Source organism: Eriocheir sinensis, chromosome 53 (assembly GCF_024679095.1).
Source record: "Eriocheir sinensis breed Jianghai 21 chromosome 53, ASM2467909v1, whole genome shotgun sequence".
NCBI classification, from domain to species: Eukaryota; Metazoa; Arthropoda; class Malacostraca; order Decapoda; family Varunidae; genus Eriocheir; species Eriocheir sinensis.
This window is the reverse complement of record NC_066561.1, coordinates 2,186,000-2,203,046: the sequence shown is the minus strand read 5'-3', so window position 1 is coordinate 2,203,046 and position 17,047 is coordinate 2,186,000. Positions and strand designations below refer to the sequence as shown.

General features: G+C 41.2%; 1 protein-coding gene across 2 annotated transcripts in view; it reads left to right on the top strand.

The window, feature by feature from the left end:
* LOC126983164 (PDF receptor-like) overlaps nt 1–17,047 on the top strand; it is a gene marked incomplete at its 3' end in the record, with an annotated part of 163,530 nt that overhangs the window by 43,181 nt on the left and 103,302 nt on the right. For both annotated transcript variants that reach the window (XM_050835655.1, XM_050835656.1), the window contains 1 exon segment: nt 13,174–13,310. In XM_050835655.1, coding sequence (XP_050691612.1) covers nt 13,175–13,310 — 136 coding nt within the window.

Genomic DNA, 17,047 nt, shown 5'->3' with positions numbered 1-17,047 from the left:
GTTTCTTGGCAATAGTTAGGCGTCAGAAACCGGTAATTTTTTATTTTTTATTTTTTTTTTTACGTTGCGGCCTATTGCGCCGGTAGGCTTCTTCCCGGTGGGGCCTGATGGTCGGCCCAAGTCTTCTTCGCGGTGGGGCCTGATGGTCGGCCCAGCCCGTTATGGCGCAGGCGAGTGTTTATAGTGACGCCATCTTTTATTGGCTCATGCTGCCCCCCGGAACTCGTTCTTGATTCGCTTGGACGGCTTCCTCTAGAGTCCGGGTTGATGGGTGGTCTTCAGGACAGCATGTGGGTAGTTTTAAGCCACTCGGCGGTGACTGAAAAATCCGAGATGGTAGCTTGGGGATTCGAACCCGCGTCGTCCATCATGCGGTGAATGCGGGCCCAGCACGCTACCAGTTCGGCCACCGCCTACCCCAAATACTATGCTCTGAGTACGACAATCTGGCAACGGTGAGTTTGACCCTTCTTTTGTGTCACGAACATAAAACAAACTCATTAGAACCCGATTTCCCTTTCGGCCTCTGGAAATAGTTGGTGTGAGAGGCGGAAGTGTCTGGGAATACCGAGCAAGGGGAATTGGCTCAACTTTATAAGGAATGAATATTGCTTTGTGAACTTTTATGAGAGCGGCAAGATAAATGGCGTCGCAGGCATCATTTTAGACTGAAGAATAATTTTTTTTTTACAACAAAGGAGACAGCTCAAGGGCACTAAAAAAGGAAACAATAATAAAAAAAAAGCCCGCTACTCGCTGCTCCTAAAAAATATTGAGTTGTTTTTGATTAACGAAAGAAAAGGTGAATTGCGTACACCTCGACAAAGTGGGAATTTGAAATATAAACATAACCCAGAGGGAAGATAAGAAAAAAAAAACTGGTTATATTTGTTGAACTGCGATTTTTTGTGTGTTAATGAAAGAAAAAGTGAAATGCGTAAACCTCGAGAAAGTGGAAAGATTGAAATATAAACATAACTCAGAGGGAAGATAAAAAAAAACTACTTTTATTTGTTGAACTGCGATTTTTGTGTGTTATGAAAGAAAAGGTGAATTGCGTTAAACTCGACAAAGTGGGAAGTTTGAAATATAAACATAACTCAGAGGGAAGATAAGAAGAAAAAAATTGCTTATATTTGTTGGGTCAGTTTTGGTAGGCAGTATATTTTTCTATTAAATTAAAGATAAGATGAACTGCGTTTTTTTTTTTGTGTGTTAATGAAAGAAAAAGTGAAATGCGTAAACCTCAAGAAAGTGGGAAGCGTGAAATATAAGACATAACTAAGATGGGAGAGATTTGTTGACTCGAGTTTTGTTAGCCAGTACATTTTTTTTGTTTAATTAAAGACAAGATTAAATGCGAAAATCAATACATCGTGGGAACTGTGATTTTTTTTTTTTTTTTTTTTTTTTTTTTTACGTGTCAGCCTTTAGCGGCGGTAGGCTTTCTTGGAGGGGCCTAGATGGTGGTCGGCCCCAACCCCTCATGGCGCGGGCAAGTGTTTTATAGTGGCGCCATCATAGATAAAGAAAACTCAGAAAGACAAGAAGTAGCTGTATTTATCATTGTCGATCCAAAGTTTTCATTTCCAGAAGTGTTTTATTAGAGGAAAGAAAAGGTGAACTATGGATACCTGTACAACATGGGAGCTATGGAATGTAAGGAATAAAATAAAACTAAGAAAACAAGGCAACGAGAAAAAAGTCAAGTAAAAACTGTATTTCACTTCGTCGATTTAGCTTTCATATTCAATATTTTCTTTCTATTAGTTTAATTAAAGGAAAGGTGAAATACGTCATACCTTTGCATGTTAGAAATGTGGAATGTAAGATAAATCAAGACTGAAAACAAGACAGTGAAAAATTGTATTACTCCTTTGTTCACTTCAAGTTTTCATAGCTAGTAATCTTTTATAATATGAAAGGAATATGACATACGAATAGCTGTACAAAGTAGGAATCGTGAAATGTTAAAGAACAAGACACAGAAAGAAGACAACGAAATATTGTACTTATCTCTGTTGACTCATTTATTTTTCATATCTAGTAACTTTTTTTTATTAATATTAAGAACATAAAGTAAGTTACGTATAACTTCAAAGTGGGAAATGTAAAATATAAAAAAAAATATGCATATATATATAAATGCTGAGGAACAAGACAAAGAAAAAGTTTATTTATCGTTAACGACTCGGTGTTTTCATATTTAGTAGTTTTTTTTTTTTTTTCAATTTATAGGAAAGGTGACATACGGATACATGTACTGATTAGGAACCGTGAAGTCAGTGAAATGTAAGAACAAAAGCTACTGAGAAACGAGAGAAGAGCACTATTTACCTTTCTCTACTCACTCCCCTGAAGCCATAATCGAAAAAAAATATCTAATACCTCGTTCACGAAAAATGATGACAAGTGAATTATGCTTTCTATTAAACGGTGACAGAGGAGAAACGAGAGCATACTTTTAACTAACAGTCCATACGGCATCGCAGAGCTCTTTATGGACCCTGCCCTTCAATATCAGACTAATTTTGCCGTGTTATTGGAGCAGGTAAATTGCTTTTTCCTGTGTAAGGTGGAAAGGATGAACTGTGTACCGATGAACGCAGCAGGCCAACATTAATAATTAGAGCAGCTGTTCCCCTGTGTCGATTTTGGAAGCTAATAAACACTTCGCTTGGTGAATGATCAATGCCGTGTGGAACCGGTTTGTTTCTTTGGTTAGTGTAGTGCTGCGAAGGCTTTGAGCTTTTTTTATCAGCTTAAAGAAAAAATCAGATTAATTGTGCTCAGTTCAACGAAATGAGAACCGTGGAATGTTAGAGGAAAAAAGGTAAGAAACAAGAGAAAGAAAAAGTATTTATCTGCCTTGACTCAGTTTTCATATTAAGTAGCTTTTTATCGAATTAAAGAAAAGGGTGCGCTGGGGGTTGCTCGGAGGGACCGTCGGGAGTGGAAGCGGCGAGTGAGTGAAGCGACGCTCCCCCGGGCGCATGCTCCCCGTTAGTTAATAATGAGATGTGAAATAAGAAAACTCAGAAACACGTAAGAAATGTAAAACGTGTTTTACTTTGACTTAGTTTTGATATACAGTATTTTTTTTTATATTAATTCAAAGAAAAGGTGAAATACGTACACCTGTAGAAAGTGGGAATTGTGAAACGTAACCAAAAATCTAAGGAACTAGACAAAGGAAAATTTGTATTATTCCAATGTCCACGAAAAGTTTTCATCGCCAGTAGTTTTGTTTTAATTAATTTAAGGGACAGGTTAGATAGACTACCTGTGCAAAGTGAGAATTGTGAAATGTAAGATATAAAAAAGCTCGGACACAACACAAGGAAACAGTGTATTTATATTTGTCGACTCATTTTTTTCTTCATATCCAGTAACTTTCTTTTATTGATTTGAAGAATAAAAGAAGAGAATAAATAGAATAAATACAATAAAAGAAGAATAAAATGTAAGATAAACTCAGAAACAAGAAAAAAAGTATTTATCGTTGTTGACTCGGTGTTTTCATATCCGGTAGTTTTTTTTCTTTTTTTCAATTTAAAGGAAAGGTGACGTACGGACACCTGTACAAATAGCGGCTCCCAACAACTCTACACAAGACGTGGATTCATTACGTTTCTTGGCCAGTAATGTAATTATTGCATTTCGTAAAGAATACTTCTTTCCGAAAAGTAACTAATATTATTAGTATTCTTTTTTTCTTGCAAAATATTGAATGGACAACAGAATTAGAGTATGAAAATACGCTCATGTATTATACGAAAACTACGGCCAGGCTCTGGAGCCAGCGCCAGTACAGTAACATAAACGTATTTCACGGTATTTGCACTAGTGGCTGAAGACTTGATTTGCACGACATTCTTCATGCTGGGTGCGCGTGCTCATCCCCAGTCACTGTAAGCAAAGTATCCTTGGTCTGGGTGTGGTTGGGGAGGCCCATTACTCGATAAGTTTGGAGCAGACACGTGAAAGTTTTGTTCCTCTCCCTCCCACACTTCTTTTTACATTTGTTTCCCATGGTTTTCTTATCCATGGCTGTGTTTTCTGGGATGGAAGTGTTGCCCTGCCCTTCAGTCTATTCATACAAGGGTATCTGTCTAATTTCTTCCATGAAGGAGACTTGCAATCGGCAAGAGCACATGTATGTATGTGCAGACTTGTTTCTCGCATTTGCATATCACATTCAAAATCCCTGCGCTTAGGCACGTGGTGTTCTTGTACGTCTGGCAACAGCCCGCGCCATGTAGCGGATATCAGATTCATTGAATATGCATAGTATTACTACAAAAAAGTGTTGCCACTTCTGACTTTGTGAACTCTCATATTTATCTATGACGTACGTATATTTCATGTCGACAGAGCTTTTGTGAGTGTTTATTAAACTAGAATTTTACTGTGTAAATCAGAAACCATATAAATATTACCAGTGTGTAGGAATATTTACAAACATAAGCACATACTTTGATTTAACTCTATAGTGTTTAGCTCGTCATTCACAAATAAACGAAATCAAAATAGGCTACTTTTTAGGAGCACTGCCCTCGCCTGAGACGGAAAGCCAGGCCCTCCAAGTGTGTGCCCGTGCTGGGCCATTGTTGGGCGCCCCTGCCGGGAACCGTGAAATCGATGAAATTTAAGAAGAAAAAAATCAGAAATGAGACAAAAGAAACAGTATTTACCTCTGTCGACTCAAGTCCCCTGAAGCTAGAACCGAAAAAAAATCTAACTCCTCGCTCACGAAAAATTATGACAAGTGAGTTGTGCCTCTTATACACGGAGGAAAAGGAGAAACGGGAACAGACTTTGAGATAAAAGAACAAACGGCATCGCAGGGCTGTTTATGGACCCCGACTTTCAGTATTTGCCTAATTTTACGGGGTTAGTGAAGCAGGTGAGTGGCTTTTACCTGTGCGAGGTGGAAAGGATTATCTGTAAGCCGATAAAAGCGGAAGGCCAGCACGATTAACCAGAGTGGCTGTTCCCTGGTGTCGATTTGGGGAACTATTAAACACTTTTGATGAATTAAGTGTGAGATCGGTTTAGGTAAAGGACGACTGGGTAAGTGTGGAGGGAGATATAAGTGAATAATGAGAGAGGAGGATAAAGGGGAAGGATGGAAGGAAAGTATAGATCGAGAAAGCGTGAGGTAGGTTTAGGTAAGGGAGGTTGGGTAAATTAGGAGGGAGGATAGGGTGAATAGTGAGAGGTCTTGATAAAGGGGAAGGAGAGAAGGAAAGTATAGATTGAGGTAGTGTGAGGTAGGTTTAGGTAAGGGAGGTTGGGTAAGTGGGGAGGGAGATTTTGGTGAATAGTGAGAGGTCTTGATAAAGGGAAAGGAAAGAGGGAAAGTATAGATCGATGAAGTGTGAGGTCGGTTTAGGTAAGGGAGGTTGGGTATGTGGGGAGGGAAATTTTGGTGAATAGTGAGAGGTCTTGATAAAGGGGAAGGAAAGTATAGATCGATGAAGTGTGAGGTCGGTTTAGGTAAGGGAGGTTGGGTATATTGGGAGGGAGGTTAGAGCGACTAGTGAGAGGTCTTGGTAAAGGGGAAGGAAGGAAGAAAAGTATAGATCAAGGAAGCGTGAGGTAGATTTAGGTAAGGGAGGTTGGGTAAATTGGGAGGGAGATTTTGGTGAATAGTTAGAGATATTGATAAAGGGGAAGGGAGGAAGAAAAGTATAGATCTAGAAAGCGTGAGGTAGGTTTAGGTAAGGGAGGTTGGATAAGTGGGGAGGGAGATGTAAGTGAATAAGGAAAGAGGAGGATAAAGGGGAAGGAGGGAAGGAAAGTATAGCTTGAGAAAGTGTGAGGTAGATTTAGGTAAGGGAGGTTGGGTAAGTGGGGAGGGAGATTTGGGTGAATAGTGAGAGGTCTTGATAAAAGGGAAGGAGAGAAGGAAAGTATAGATTGAGGTAGTGTGAGGTAGGTTTAGGTAAGGGAGGATGGGTAAGTGGGGAGGGAGATTTGGGTGAATAATGAGAGGTCTTGATAAAGGGGAAGGAGAGAAGGAAAGTATAGATCGAGGAAGTGTGAGGTTGGTTTAGGTAAGGGAGATTGATAATTGGGGAGGGAGATTTGGGTGAATAGTGAGAGGTCTTGATAAAGGGAATAGAAAGAGGGAAAGTATAGATCGAGGAAGTGTGAGGTAAATTTAGGTAAGGGAGGTTGGGTAAATTAGGAGGGAGGTTAGGGTGAATAGTGAGAGGTCTTGATAAAGGGGAAGGAGAGAAGGAAAGTATAGATCGAGGAAGCGTGAGGTTGGTTTAGGTAAGGGAGGTTGGATGAGTGGGGAGGGAAATTTGGGTGAATAATGAGAGAGGAGGATAAAGGGGAAGGAGGGAAGAAAAGTATAGCTTGAGAAAGTGTGAGGTAGATTTAGGTAAGGGAGGTTGGGTAAGTGGGGAGGGAGATTTGGGTGAATAATGAGAGAGGAGGATAAAGGGGAAGGAGGGAAGAAAAGTATAGCTTGAGAAAGTGTGAGGTAGATTTAGGTAAGGGAGGTTGGGTAAGTGGGGAGGGAGATTTGGGTGAATAGTGAGAGGTCTTGATAAAGGGGAAGGAGAGAAGGAAAGTATAGAGTGAGGTAATGAGAGGTAGGTTTAGGTAAGGGAGGATGGGTAAGAGGGGAGGGAGATTTGGGTGAATAATGAGAGAGGAGGATAAAGGGGAAGGAGGGAAGGAAAGTATAGATCGAGGAAGTGTGAGGTCGGTTTAGGTAAGGGAGGTTGGGTATATTGGGAGGGAAGGAAAGAGGGAAAGTATAGATCGATGAAGTGTGAGGTAGGTTTAGCTAAGGAAGGTTGGGTAAGTGGGGAGGGAGATTTGGGTGAATAATGAGAGAGGAGGATAAAGGGGAAGGAGGGAAGGAAAGTATAGATCGAGGAAGTGTGAGGTAGATTTAGGTAAGGGAGGTTGGGTAAATTAGGAGGGAGGTTAGGGTGAATAGTGAGAGGTATTGATAAAGGGGAAGGTAGGAAGGAAAGTATAGATCGAGGTAGTGTGAGGTAGGTTTAGGTAAGGGAGGATGGGTAAGTGGGGAGGGAGATTTGGGTGAATAGTGAGAGGTCTTGATAAAGGGGAAGGAGAGAAGGAAAGTATAGATTGAGGTAGTGTGAGGTAGGTTTAGGTAAGGGAGGATGGGTAAGTGGGGAGGGAGATTTGGGTGAATAATGAGAGAGGAGGATAAAGGGGAAGGAGGGAAGGAAAGTATAGATCGAGGAAGTGTGAGGTAGGTTTAGGTAAGGGAGGTTGGGTAAGTGGGGAGGGAGATTTGGGTGAATAGTGAGAGGTCTTGATAAAAGGGAAGGAGAGAAGGAAAGTATAGATCGAGGTAGTGTGGGGTAGGTTTAGGTAAGGGAGGATGGGTAAATTGGGAAGGAGATTTTGGTGAATAGTTAGAGATATTGATAAAGGGGAAGGGAGGAAGAAAAGTATAGATCTAGAAAGCGTGAGGTAGGTTTAGGTAAGGGAGGTTGGATAAGTGGGGAGGGAGATTTGGGTGAATAGTGAGAGGTCTTGATAAAAGGGAAGGAAAGAACAGATTGAGAAAGAGTGAGGTCTGTTTAGATGAAGCGAGGTGTGGTAAGAAGATAAGGAGATTTGGGTGAATACTGAGAGGGGTGGAAAAAGGGAGAGGAAAGTAAAGATAAAGAGATAAACACTCGCTTCGTGCATACTGAAGGAAGCTTGAGGTCGGTTTAGGTAAGGGGAGTTTGGGTAAGTGGAAAGGGAGATTTGGGTGAATACTGAGAGGGGTGGAAAAAGGGAGAGGAAAGTATAGATAAACGGATAAACACCTCGCTTCGTGCATACTGAAGGAAGCTTGAGGTCGGTTTAGGTAAGGGGAGTTTGGGTAAGTGGAAAGGGAGATTTGGGTGACTATTGAGAGGGGTGGAAAAAGAAAGGAAAGTACAGATAAAGGGATAAACACCTCGCTTCGTGCATACTGAAGGAAGTTCGAGGTCGGTTCAGGTAAGGGGAGTTTGGGTAAGTAGGAAGGGAGATTTGGGTGACTACTGAGAGGGGTGGAAAAAGGGAAAGGAAAGTATAGATTAACGGATAAACACCTCGCTTCGTGCATACTGAAGGAAGCTTGAGGTCGGTTCAGGTAAGGGGAGTTTGGGTAAGTGGGAAGGAAGATTTGGGTGAATATTGAGAGGGGTGGAAAAAGAAAGGAAAGTACAGATAAACGGATAAACACCTCGCTTCGTGCATACTGAAGGAAGCTTGAGGTCCGTTCAGGTAAGTGGGTAAGTGGGAAGGGAGATTTGGGTGAATACTGAGAGGGGTGAATAAAAGTGAAGGAAGGAAGGAAGGAAAATATAGGTAAAGGGATAAACACCTCGCTTCGTGCATACTGAAGGAAGTTTGAGGTCGATTCAGGTAAGGGGAGTTTGGGTAAGTAGGAAGGGAGACTTGGGTTAATATTGAGAGGGGTGGAAAAAAGGGAAGGAAGGAAGGAAGGAAAGTATCAGTAAAGGGATAAACACCTCGCTTCTTGTGTAATCAGTGAAGCGTTATATCGGTTTGTTAATCTTTTTTTTATGTGTTATGAGGGCTGTGTGTCACTTCTTATCTGTGCTGTTTAGTGTTGCTGTATAAGGGGTGTGTGTATTTTACGTAGTGCTGTTATGCTGTTTAATGCTACTGTATGATATTTTATTTTTTTGGTGTGATGGTGTTTAATGCTAAGATATGAGTTGCCTTTTTTTTTAGTGCTGTAATGCTGTTGAATGCTGTTGTGGGTGCTGTGTGTTCTCTTCCTTAAGTTACGCTGCTGTGGGTTTTAAAGCGAAGGAAACAAAGAAAAGAAAATAAAAGACGTCATGGAGAATATAAACGCTCACGAAATGTTTATAATAGTAATAATGATAACCGGTTGTTTTGTTTTAAATCAAATGATTTGAATCAATTGATTAAAATCGATTTAAATCAGAGTAAAAAAATCATGCTTTAAATGAAAATTAAATATACTGTATTTAAAATGATTTAAGTGTTATATCAAGAGTAAAATATCGAATGATTTAAATTGTATATATATATATATATATATATATATATATATATATATATATATATATATATATATATATATATATATATATATATATATATATATATATATATATATATATATATATATATATATATATATATATATATATATATATATATATATATATATATATATATATATATATATATATATATATATATATATATATATATATATATACTGATATAAAAAGAATCAAAAAATACATCGAAATTAAAATCCGATTTAAATCAAATAAATCGAATTTTTTTAAATAATGATTTTTTTTCCAGCCCTGAATGTTAATTAATGATGAAAAATAATAACAATAATAATAAAAATAAAACATCCTCGTACATTCCCATCATATCACGGATTACGATATGAAATTGAATTATCGTATCGTGGTGTATTGTTACTGGAATGCTACCGTGTCGCTGTTATATCAATACTGTAAAATATGTGTGTGCGTGTGTGTGTGTGTGTGTGTGTGTGTGTGTGTGTGTGTGTGTGTGTGTGTGTGTGTGTGTGTGTGTGTGTGTGTGCTCGTACCTGTTTGTCTTTTGAACGAGATCAAACCAGGATCGTAATGTCTCATATTTTAATACATTCCATCGTGCAATTCAATCTTATGAATACTTTGTGCTCATACGATCGTGCGTGTGTATGTGTGCTGTATGCGTACGGTGATACATACTCGAGCGGCGATGATACCTGGTGATACACGCTCGCCATACAATACATTAGCAGCCTGACGTGTCGCGGGCGTGCATCACTGGGCGCATGACACACAGCGACAGGCGGGTAATTGTTGTGGGCGCCGGGAGGCCGATCAGACAGGAGGCGAAGACGGATAGGTGTGTTTGTGTGCCGATTGCTTAGCCTCGATTGATTAGGGAGGGCCGTAGGTGGATAGGTAGGTAGGTAGAGACAGGTAGGTAGGTAGGGAAGTAGGCAGGATGATTGGTTGGATGGTAGATAAGTTTGTGGGTAGGTATATAAAGAGGTAGGTTTGGTCACAAGGGGATGAAGAGCGCAATCACATATTTTCTTCAACACGATATAAGTGATTGATAATGAGATAAACGTTAATGACGAAACTCCTCACTTCATGCTGTCACGATGAAGGGGTAAAAGAATGACGATGTTGCCTTAGATGAGCATTGTATTTTGGAGTGCCTGGGAACGCGTGAAGGAGTGTAGTGTTGCATGGCGCTGCGTCGTAAGTGTGTGTGTGTGTGTGTGTGTGTGTGTGTGTACCCGAGCGAGGGGAGAAAATAGAGGGGAGCTTCGTCCACTCTCTCTCTCTCTCTCTCTCTCTCTCTCTCTCTCTCTCTCTCTCTCTCTCTCTCTCTCTCTCTCTCTCTCTCTCTCTCTCTCTCTCTCTCTCTCTCTCTCTCTCTCTCTCTCTCTCTCTCTCTCTCTCCTTTTGTTCCATTCTCCTTATCTACCCTCTCCCTCTCTTTCCTTTCCCTCTTTTTCATCTCTCTCACTCTAGTTTTCCCTTTATCATTCTGCTCTAGTTCCTCTTTTCCAGCCTTTCTCTATCTCTTCGTTTTCTTTTTTTCAACTTTCTTTGTGTCTTCCTTTTCCTCTTTCCAACTCTTTGACTTCTTCTTTTTCTCTTTCCCTCTTCCTCCCTTTATTCCTCTTTCCCGCCCACTTTCCTCTTCCCCTGTCCTACTCTTTGTATTTTAATCTTCCTCTTTCCAACTCTGTCTTCCTCTTTCTCTCTTCCCTTCTTCCTCTCCTCTTCTCCCTCCTTCCCATTTTCCTATTTTCCTCTTTCTCTGTCTAACTTTATATCTTCCTCTTCCTCTTTCTAACCCTATTTGTCTTCCTCTTCCTCTCTTCGCTCTCTTTTCCTCTCCCTCTCTCCCTCTCCCGTCCTTCCCTATCTTCTCGCTCACTCATCCACGTCGGAACACTCTCGTCACGTTTTCCGTTCCTTCCTCACACCTTTCCATCACCTTTTTCATTGTAACGTCCTTTTCTTACTTTTTTTCATTAGCGACAAAGTACACAAGAGGTCTGTCTTACTCCGTCACCACCACCCCTGTTACCTTCACCACCTCCTCCTCACCTTTCCTCCTCCACCGCCGCCTCCTCCTCTTTACTTTGTACCACTAACATTGATCTACCTCCTCCACCTCTTCCACCTCTTTCCCATCCAAGCTATACTAGGCTTGGCGAGAAGGAGGCTTCCCACGCATGTTTTATGTATTGTTACTATTCCTGGATCCCAGATGCATGACTTTACACTTCTCGAAGTTAAAGGAGAGCTGCCGCTTTTCAGATCACTGAACAATTTTGTCAAGTTCCTTTTGCATGATTTCAAAACCGGCCGTCGGCAAGGCCTTTCCATCCTCTTTTGGGTCAACAACAAATTTCGACAGGGAGGATTTTAATAACTTTGTGGAGTCGTTGATCATTGGAGAATGGGTACCAGCACTAACCCTTGTGGTACTACGCTAGTGACTGGAAGCCACTCGGAAACCTGCCCGTTGAATGTCTTGAAAATTCTAGTCTGTCTACGCAGTCTTGGGATATCGCTGCAATGACTTTGTGTCAAACCGGTGACTACTCCTGAGACTGATTCGACATATATTACCTGCATAGTCCGTCAACGCCAATTCCGGCTGATCCTGCTCATCGGGTTGTCTCTGTAAGAGACAATCCTGGGTGGAGGAGGCCAAGGGGACGCCCACGGAGTTCGTGGTTGGAGCACGTCGATAGATCCTGCCGGGAGGTACTCGGGTTGGGAAGGGGGGCTGCATGGAGACTCGCCCGGAGCGACTCCCGGGCCTGGCGTCGTAGGGTGGGCGAGACGACGCACCCCCTCCTTTCCCCCGGCATGTGCCCCAAGTGACTGATTGACTGATGTCAATATGATTCTCCCAGATTTCATAAGTACTGTGAAAAAAATCCAATAAACTGGTTTAGCAAAAGCGCTTATTTCTGCGTGCTTGGTATTAGAAATTTTATGGTTTTCTTCCAGAAACGTAACAAGTTTTTTTCAAGTAATTGTCTCGAGAATCTTGCCCGTCACTGATGTCAAACTTGTAGGGCAAGCTCTCCATTTGTAATAGGCTTTACGCTCCCCAGTTTCCAGCTGTAGTGACCGATAAAAGTTGCTGGCAAAAGTGTTGCTTAAGGTCTTTCGATATCAGCGGAGAAAGGTTGTCGGGTCCTGTTGACTTGTTCGTGTCGAGTTTCTTCAGATTCTATTGCACATCTCATTCGTATTTGTGGCACTTTCCATGGCTCTGCGCCTCAACGGATTGGGACAATTGAGAATAGACTTCGAAGGAGGAGGAGAAGGAGAAGGATTCCATGTCGAGTGTTAGCGGTGGCTTGTAATTACATTACATTAAGCCGTGAAAATAAGAGAAGAGAAAATGATAAGAGAATTGTGAGGATTATAGGAGTAGGAAACGTAGCAGTTGTTTTTCTGGGTTACATCGTATTATATTTTCGTTGCGTGGACTGAGGACGGCTGGGATCATAAAGTTTGAAAAAAGAAAAAAAACTGGGTAAGAGAAAGGAATTAGAGGATGGTGTGACCTGGCTTGTACTCCTGCCAGTGGCTGTGTCCATTATCAATGTGGTGCTGGTGGTGCTGGTATTTTTTTTTTTTTACATCAAAGGACACGCCTCAAGGGCAATAAAGAGAGAGAAAAAAAGACCGCTGCCCTCCGCTCCCATGATGTTGATGTTGTTTTTGTTTTTGTTGTTGTTGTTGTTGTTATAATTATTATTATTATTATTATTATTATTATTATTATTATTATTATTATTATTATTATTATTATTATTATTATTATTATTATTATTATTATTATTATTATTATTATTATTATTATTATTAGTAGTAGTAGTAGTAGTAGCAGTAGTGGTAGTGGTAGTAGTAGTAGTCTTAGTCTTAGTCTTAGTCTTAGTAGTAGTAGTAGTTGCTGCTATAGTAGTATAAGGATAGGTTTTAATAGTAATAGTTGTAGTAGAGTAGCAATAGTTAAAGTAGCAAATGTAACAACAGTAGTAGTAATAGTAGCAGTGGTAGTGTTAGTAGCAGAATCATCATCATCATCATTAACTAACCCTGTACCCTTCCCTTCCCTCGGCAGCATGGAGGACAGCGGCGAGGTGTCCGGCACGCCGCTGCTGGCCCAGGCGTCCGTAGGGCCCCAGCGCGGCCTTCCGCAGCCGTCCGGGGAGGGCCAGAGCTGCCTGCAGGACGTATGGAACAGCTCCGAGCTCGAGGGTGAGTCAAGGGGAGGAGTGCCTGTTGAGTTCCTAGTGTCCCTGTAGGTATATCCAGACGAGGGGAAATTCAAGAAGAGTGTTGTGACTTGTCTTTTATGTGTTTTATTTTCATACTCTGTAAACTTGTCTTATTTTCATCCGTTTCAAACTTTAATGTCTTATTTTCATTTTTTTAACTTGTATATGTCTTTGTTTCATCCTTTGTAAACTTATCTTCCCCTTTTTACTTTGTTTCTCATATCATCAATACTTTAATATGATGAGCTGTAATGAGAGGACTATTGTCACCTGTTTGTGGATATATCTTATGTTCATGCTTTTTAAAATTATCTTCTTACTTTTTATGTTCATGTCATCACTCTGTACCTAGGTAGGGAAAGTGTCAAATTAGTGGGTTGCTTTGGGGACCTGTCACCTGTCTTTATGTATAACCCCTATGTTCATTTTTCTTTTCTTTTTTATGTTCCTTATATAGGCATTCTAAGCTGATGAATCTGTAGGGGGTATGTCTAGGTGAGAGAAAACTCAAGGTGGTATGCCTTTTATTGGTCCTGTCATCTGTATTGTATGTTTAACTAATTTTTATCCACTTTTACATTTTCCTTATAATGTCACTCTTCCTCTTACCTAATGAGCCTGAAGGTGCTATGCCTAGGTGAGCGGAGAGTCAAGGTGGTGAGATATGGGTGGGTTATGTCGCCTGTCTATCTATATTTTATTATTCAACATTCTTTGTCATTTGTTTGCCTCGCTTTATATTTTGCTTTTACCAAACGCCTCCATGTTGTAGAAGTTAGCATGCCTAGCTACGAATCATCGGGCCAGGTTCGAATCCGGCCCGGGCAGTCGGCGTGCAGTTTACCCAGCTGTTCATCCTCTCTTTCGGACTGGTCGATAAATGGGTAAACCTGGGGAAAGTAAACTGCTGTAACCCGGATGTTGCACTGGCCGTGTCCCAGGCTAATGGATTCTCACACACCACGGGCTCAAGGGCCACTGCAACGGAGATCAGCACCGAGGTCGCGCGCCGCTAAAGCGTATGGACCCCGCTTTACCGCTGCAGTTGAAGAGGCACACGTACGATCTCCTGGGGCCTCGTACGACCATAACGACCTTTCGCAATGTGCCCAGTAGTGTGTGTGTGTGTGTGTGTGTGTGTGTGTGTGTGTGTGTGTGTTACTTACGTCTGTTTAAATCTTGGCAAACCATTCTTTTACTTTTGCTCTCTTATCTTTTAGATTATCGTTATTACTACCGTGCAAATTATTACCTGTTGCAGGGCTGTTATTACGCGAGACCGTTACGTGTTTATTAAGCTTTATTGATCATTCTCAGTATGTTTTGTGGTTCACGAGTGTGTATTTATCTATCTATCTATCCATCTCTATCTATCTATCTATCTATCTATATTTATATAGATTTATTTTTTTATCCATCTATCCATCTATCTATCTCTATCAATCTAATTATCTATTTTGTTATCTATACTTATTTATCTATCTATCTATTATTTTATCTATTTGTCTTATCTGTACTAATCTATCTATTTATATCTGTGTGTGTGTGTGTGTGTGTGTGTGTGTGTGTGTGTGTGTGTGTGTGTGTGTGTGTGTGTGTGTGTGTGTGTGTGCATGTGTGTATGTATGTATGTATGTATGTATGTGTGTGTGTGTGTGTGTGTGTGTGTGTGTGTGTGTGTGTGTGAGAGAGAGAGAGATAGAGAGAGAGTGTATATATGTCAGTAAGTGTGTGCGTCGCAGCGTGCATGAGCGCTCCAGGTGAGTCACTCTGGATCACGCACAATGGCAAAACGCGGCGGGCGACTGTTATTAGCCCGACGGTGTTTCTACTTATAGCGCGCCTCTCAGTCCTTGTGTGTGGCGTGCTGCGTGGGCTTCGGCGGCACACGGCAGGTAACTTTATCCTTCGTCTTCCCCCACCCACCCGCCGCTTACCTGCCTCTTTATCGCGCCTGAGCACCGAATTTATGGATTGTTTTGGATTTCCGCGAGTTTGCCGACACCTGCAATGGCGTAGTGTGCTCAGGTGTGGGGTCAGGTGAGGTGGTACACACATGCACACTGGTTCGATACCCTCCGGCCCATATTTGTGGTTTTTGGCCTGTTTTTCAAGGTGTAGTTAGTCGGTTTTGTTGATTTTTTGTTATATCGCTTTCTTTGTTTACGACCGAGTTTGTAATATATCGATTTAGCTGTGAAAATCCAACCCTTCCAACTCCGTCCCAAAAGTTGAATTAAATAGCCAAACTTTCCACGTAACTTAATAAATACTAATACGACGTTCAAAAATTGGCGTATTAGTCTCGAGCATTTCGGCGCCTAAGCCTACGCCGTTAATAAGGCTTTCGTAGATGTTGTAGGGGTTTCCATGGGTAGTTTACGAGCCTAGTGATAGTTTGACACGGCTTCTGCAGCATGAATGTGAAAAGCGCTCTTGAGAAACCCTACGAATCTACTATATGACCTTTGGAAGTATTTGCTGGGAGAACCGAAGGCGTTTGAGTCATATGATAAGGGTTTCGTCGATTTTGTGTGGGCAGTTCAATGGGTAGTTTTATAAGCCTAGTGATAGTTTGTCAAGGCTTCTGCACCGGGAATGTGAAAAGCGCTCTTGAGAAACCCTACGAATCTCCTGTATGGCCTTTGGAAGTATTTGCTGGGAGAACCGAATGCGTCCGAGTCATATGATAAGGGTTTCGTCGATTTTGTGTGGGTAGTTCCGTGGGTAGTTTTATAAGCCTAGTGATATTTTGACAAGGCTTCTGCACCGGGAATGTGAAAGGCGCTCTTGAGAAACCCTACGAATCTCTTATATGGCCTTTGGAAGTATTTGCTGGGAGAACCGAAGGCGTCTGGGACATATGATAAGGGTTTCGTCGAGTTTGTGTGGGTAGTTCCGTGGTAGTTTTACGAGGCAAGTGGTAGGTTGACAAGGCTTCTGCAGCATGGACGTGAAAAAAACACCCATGAGAACCAGACTAATCTCCCTTGTGATCTTTGGAAATAGTTGTTGTGAGAGCCGGAAGCGTCGGAGGGTAAAATTCCATGAAGTCAGAACGATGCGTGTCTGTTTTTGGTGGCGTCGTGTTCCAGATTTTTTGCGCGGTGGTGGTGGACATGGGTTCGATACCAGTCACAGTTTCCTATTTTTTTCAGTGTAATAAAAGACACATGAAATAAAAAAAGTAAAAAGAGAAAAACGCGTGTAGCACTTCCACCATTCAAGGACGGAGAGAGAGAGAGAGAGAGAGAGAGAGAGAGAGAGAGAGAGAGAGAGAGAGAGAGAGAGAGAGAGAGAGAGAGAGAGAGAGAGAGAGAGAGAGAGAGAGAGAGAGAGAGAGAGAGAGAGAGAGAGTTTATATATCACTCCAGAAAAATATCAGTTATCTTCCTCTTTTTTCCTCTTCTGTATTGCTGCTAATTCTATTTTTTCCTTTCCTTTACCTTCGTCATAGTTTTCACGTGTAAGTTAAAGGTTAAAATAAAATAAAAAGTGTGTATTTCTATCCAATTAACTACCCATCTTGTTATCTCTACTTATCAATTTATATAGTTTTTTTTTATTAATTTATCTGACTTGTTATCCGTACGTTTTTATGTCTCTTTATATCTGTGTGTGTGTGTGTGTGTGTGTGTGTGTGTGTGTGTGTGTGTGTGTGTGTGTGTGTTTATCTATTTGTAGTTTTACTGGGCCTGGGCTTACGCTCGCGTGGTC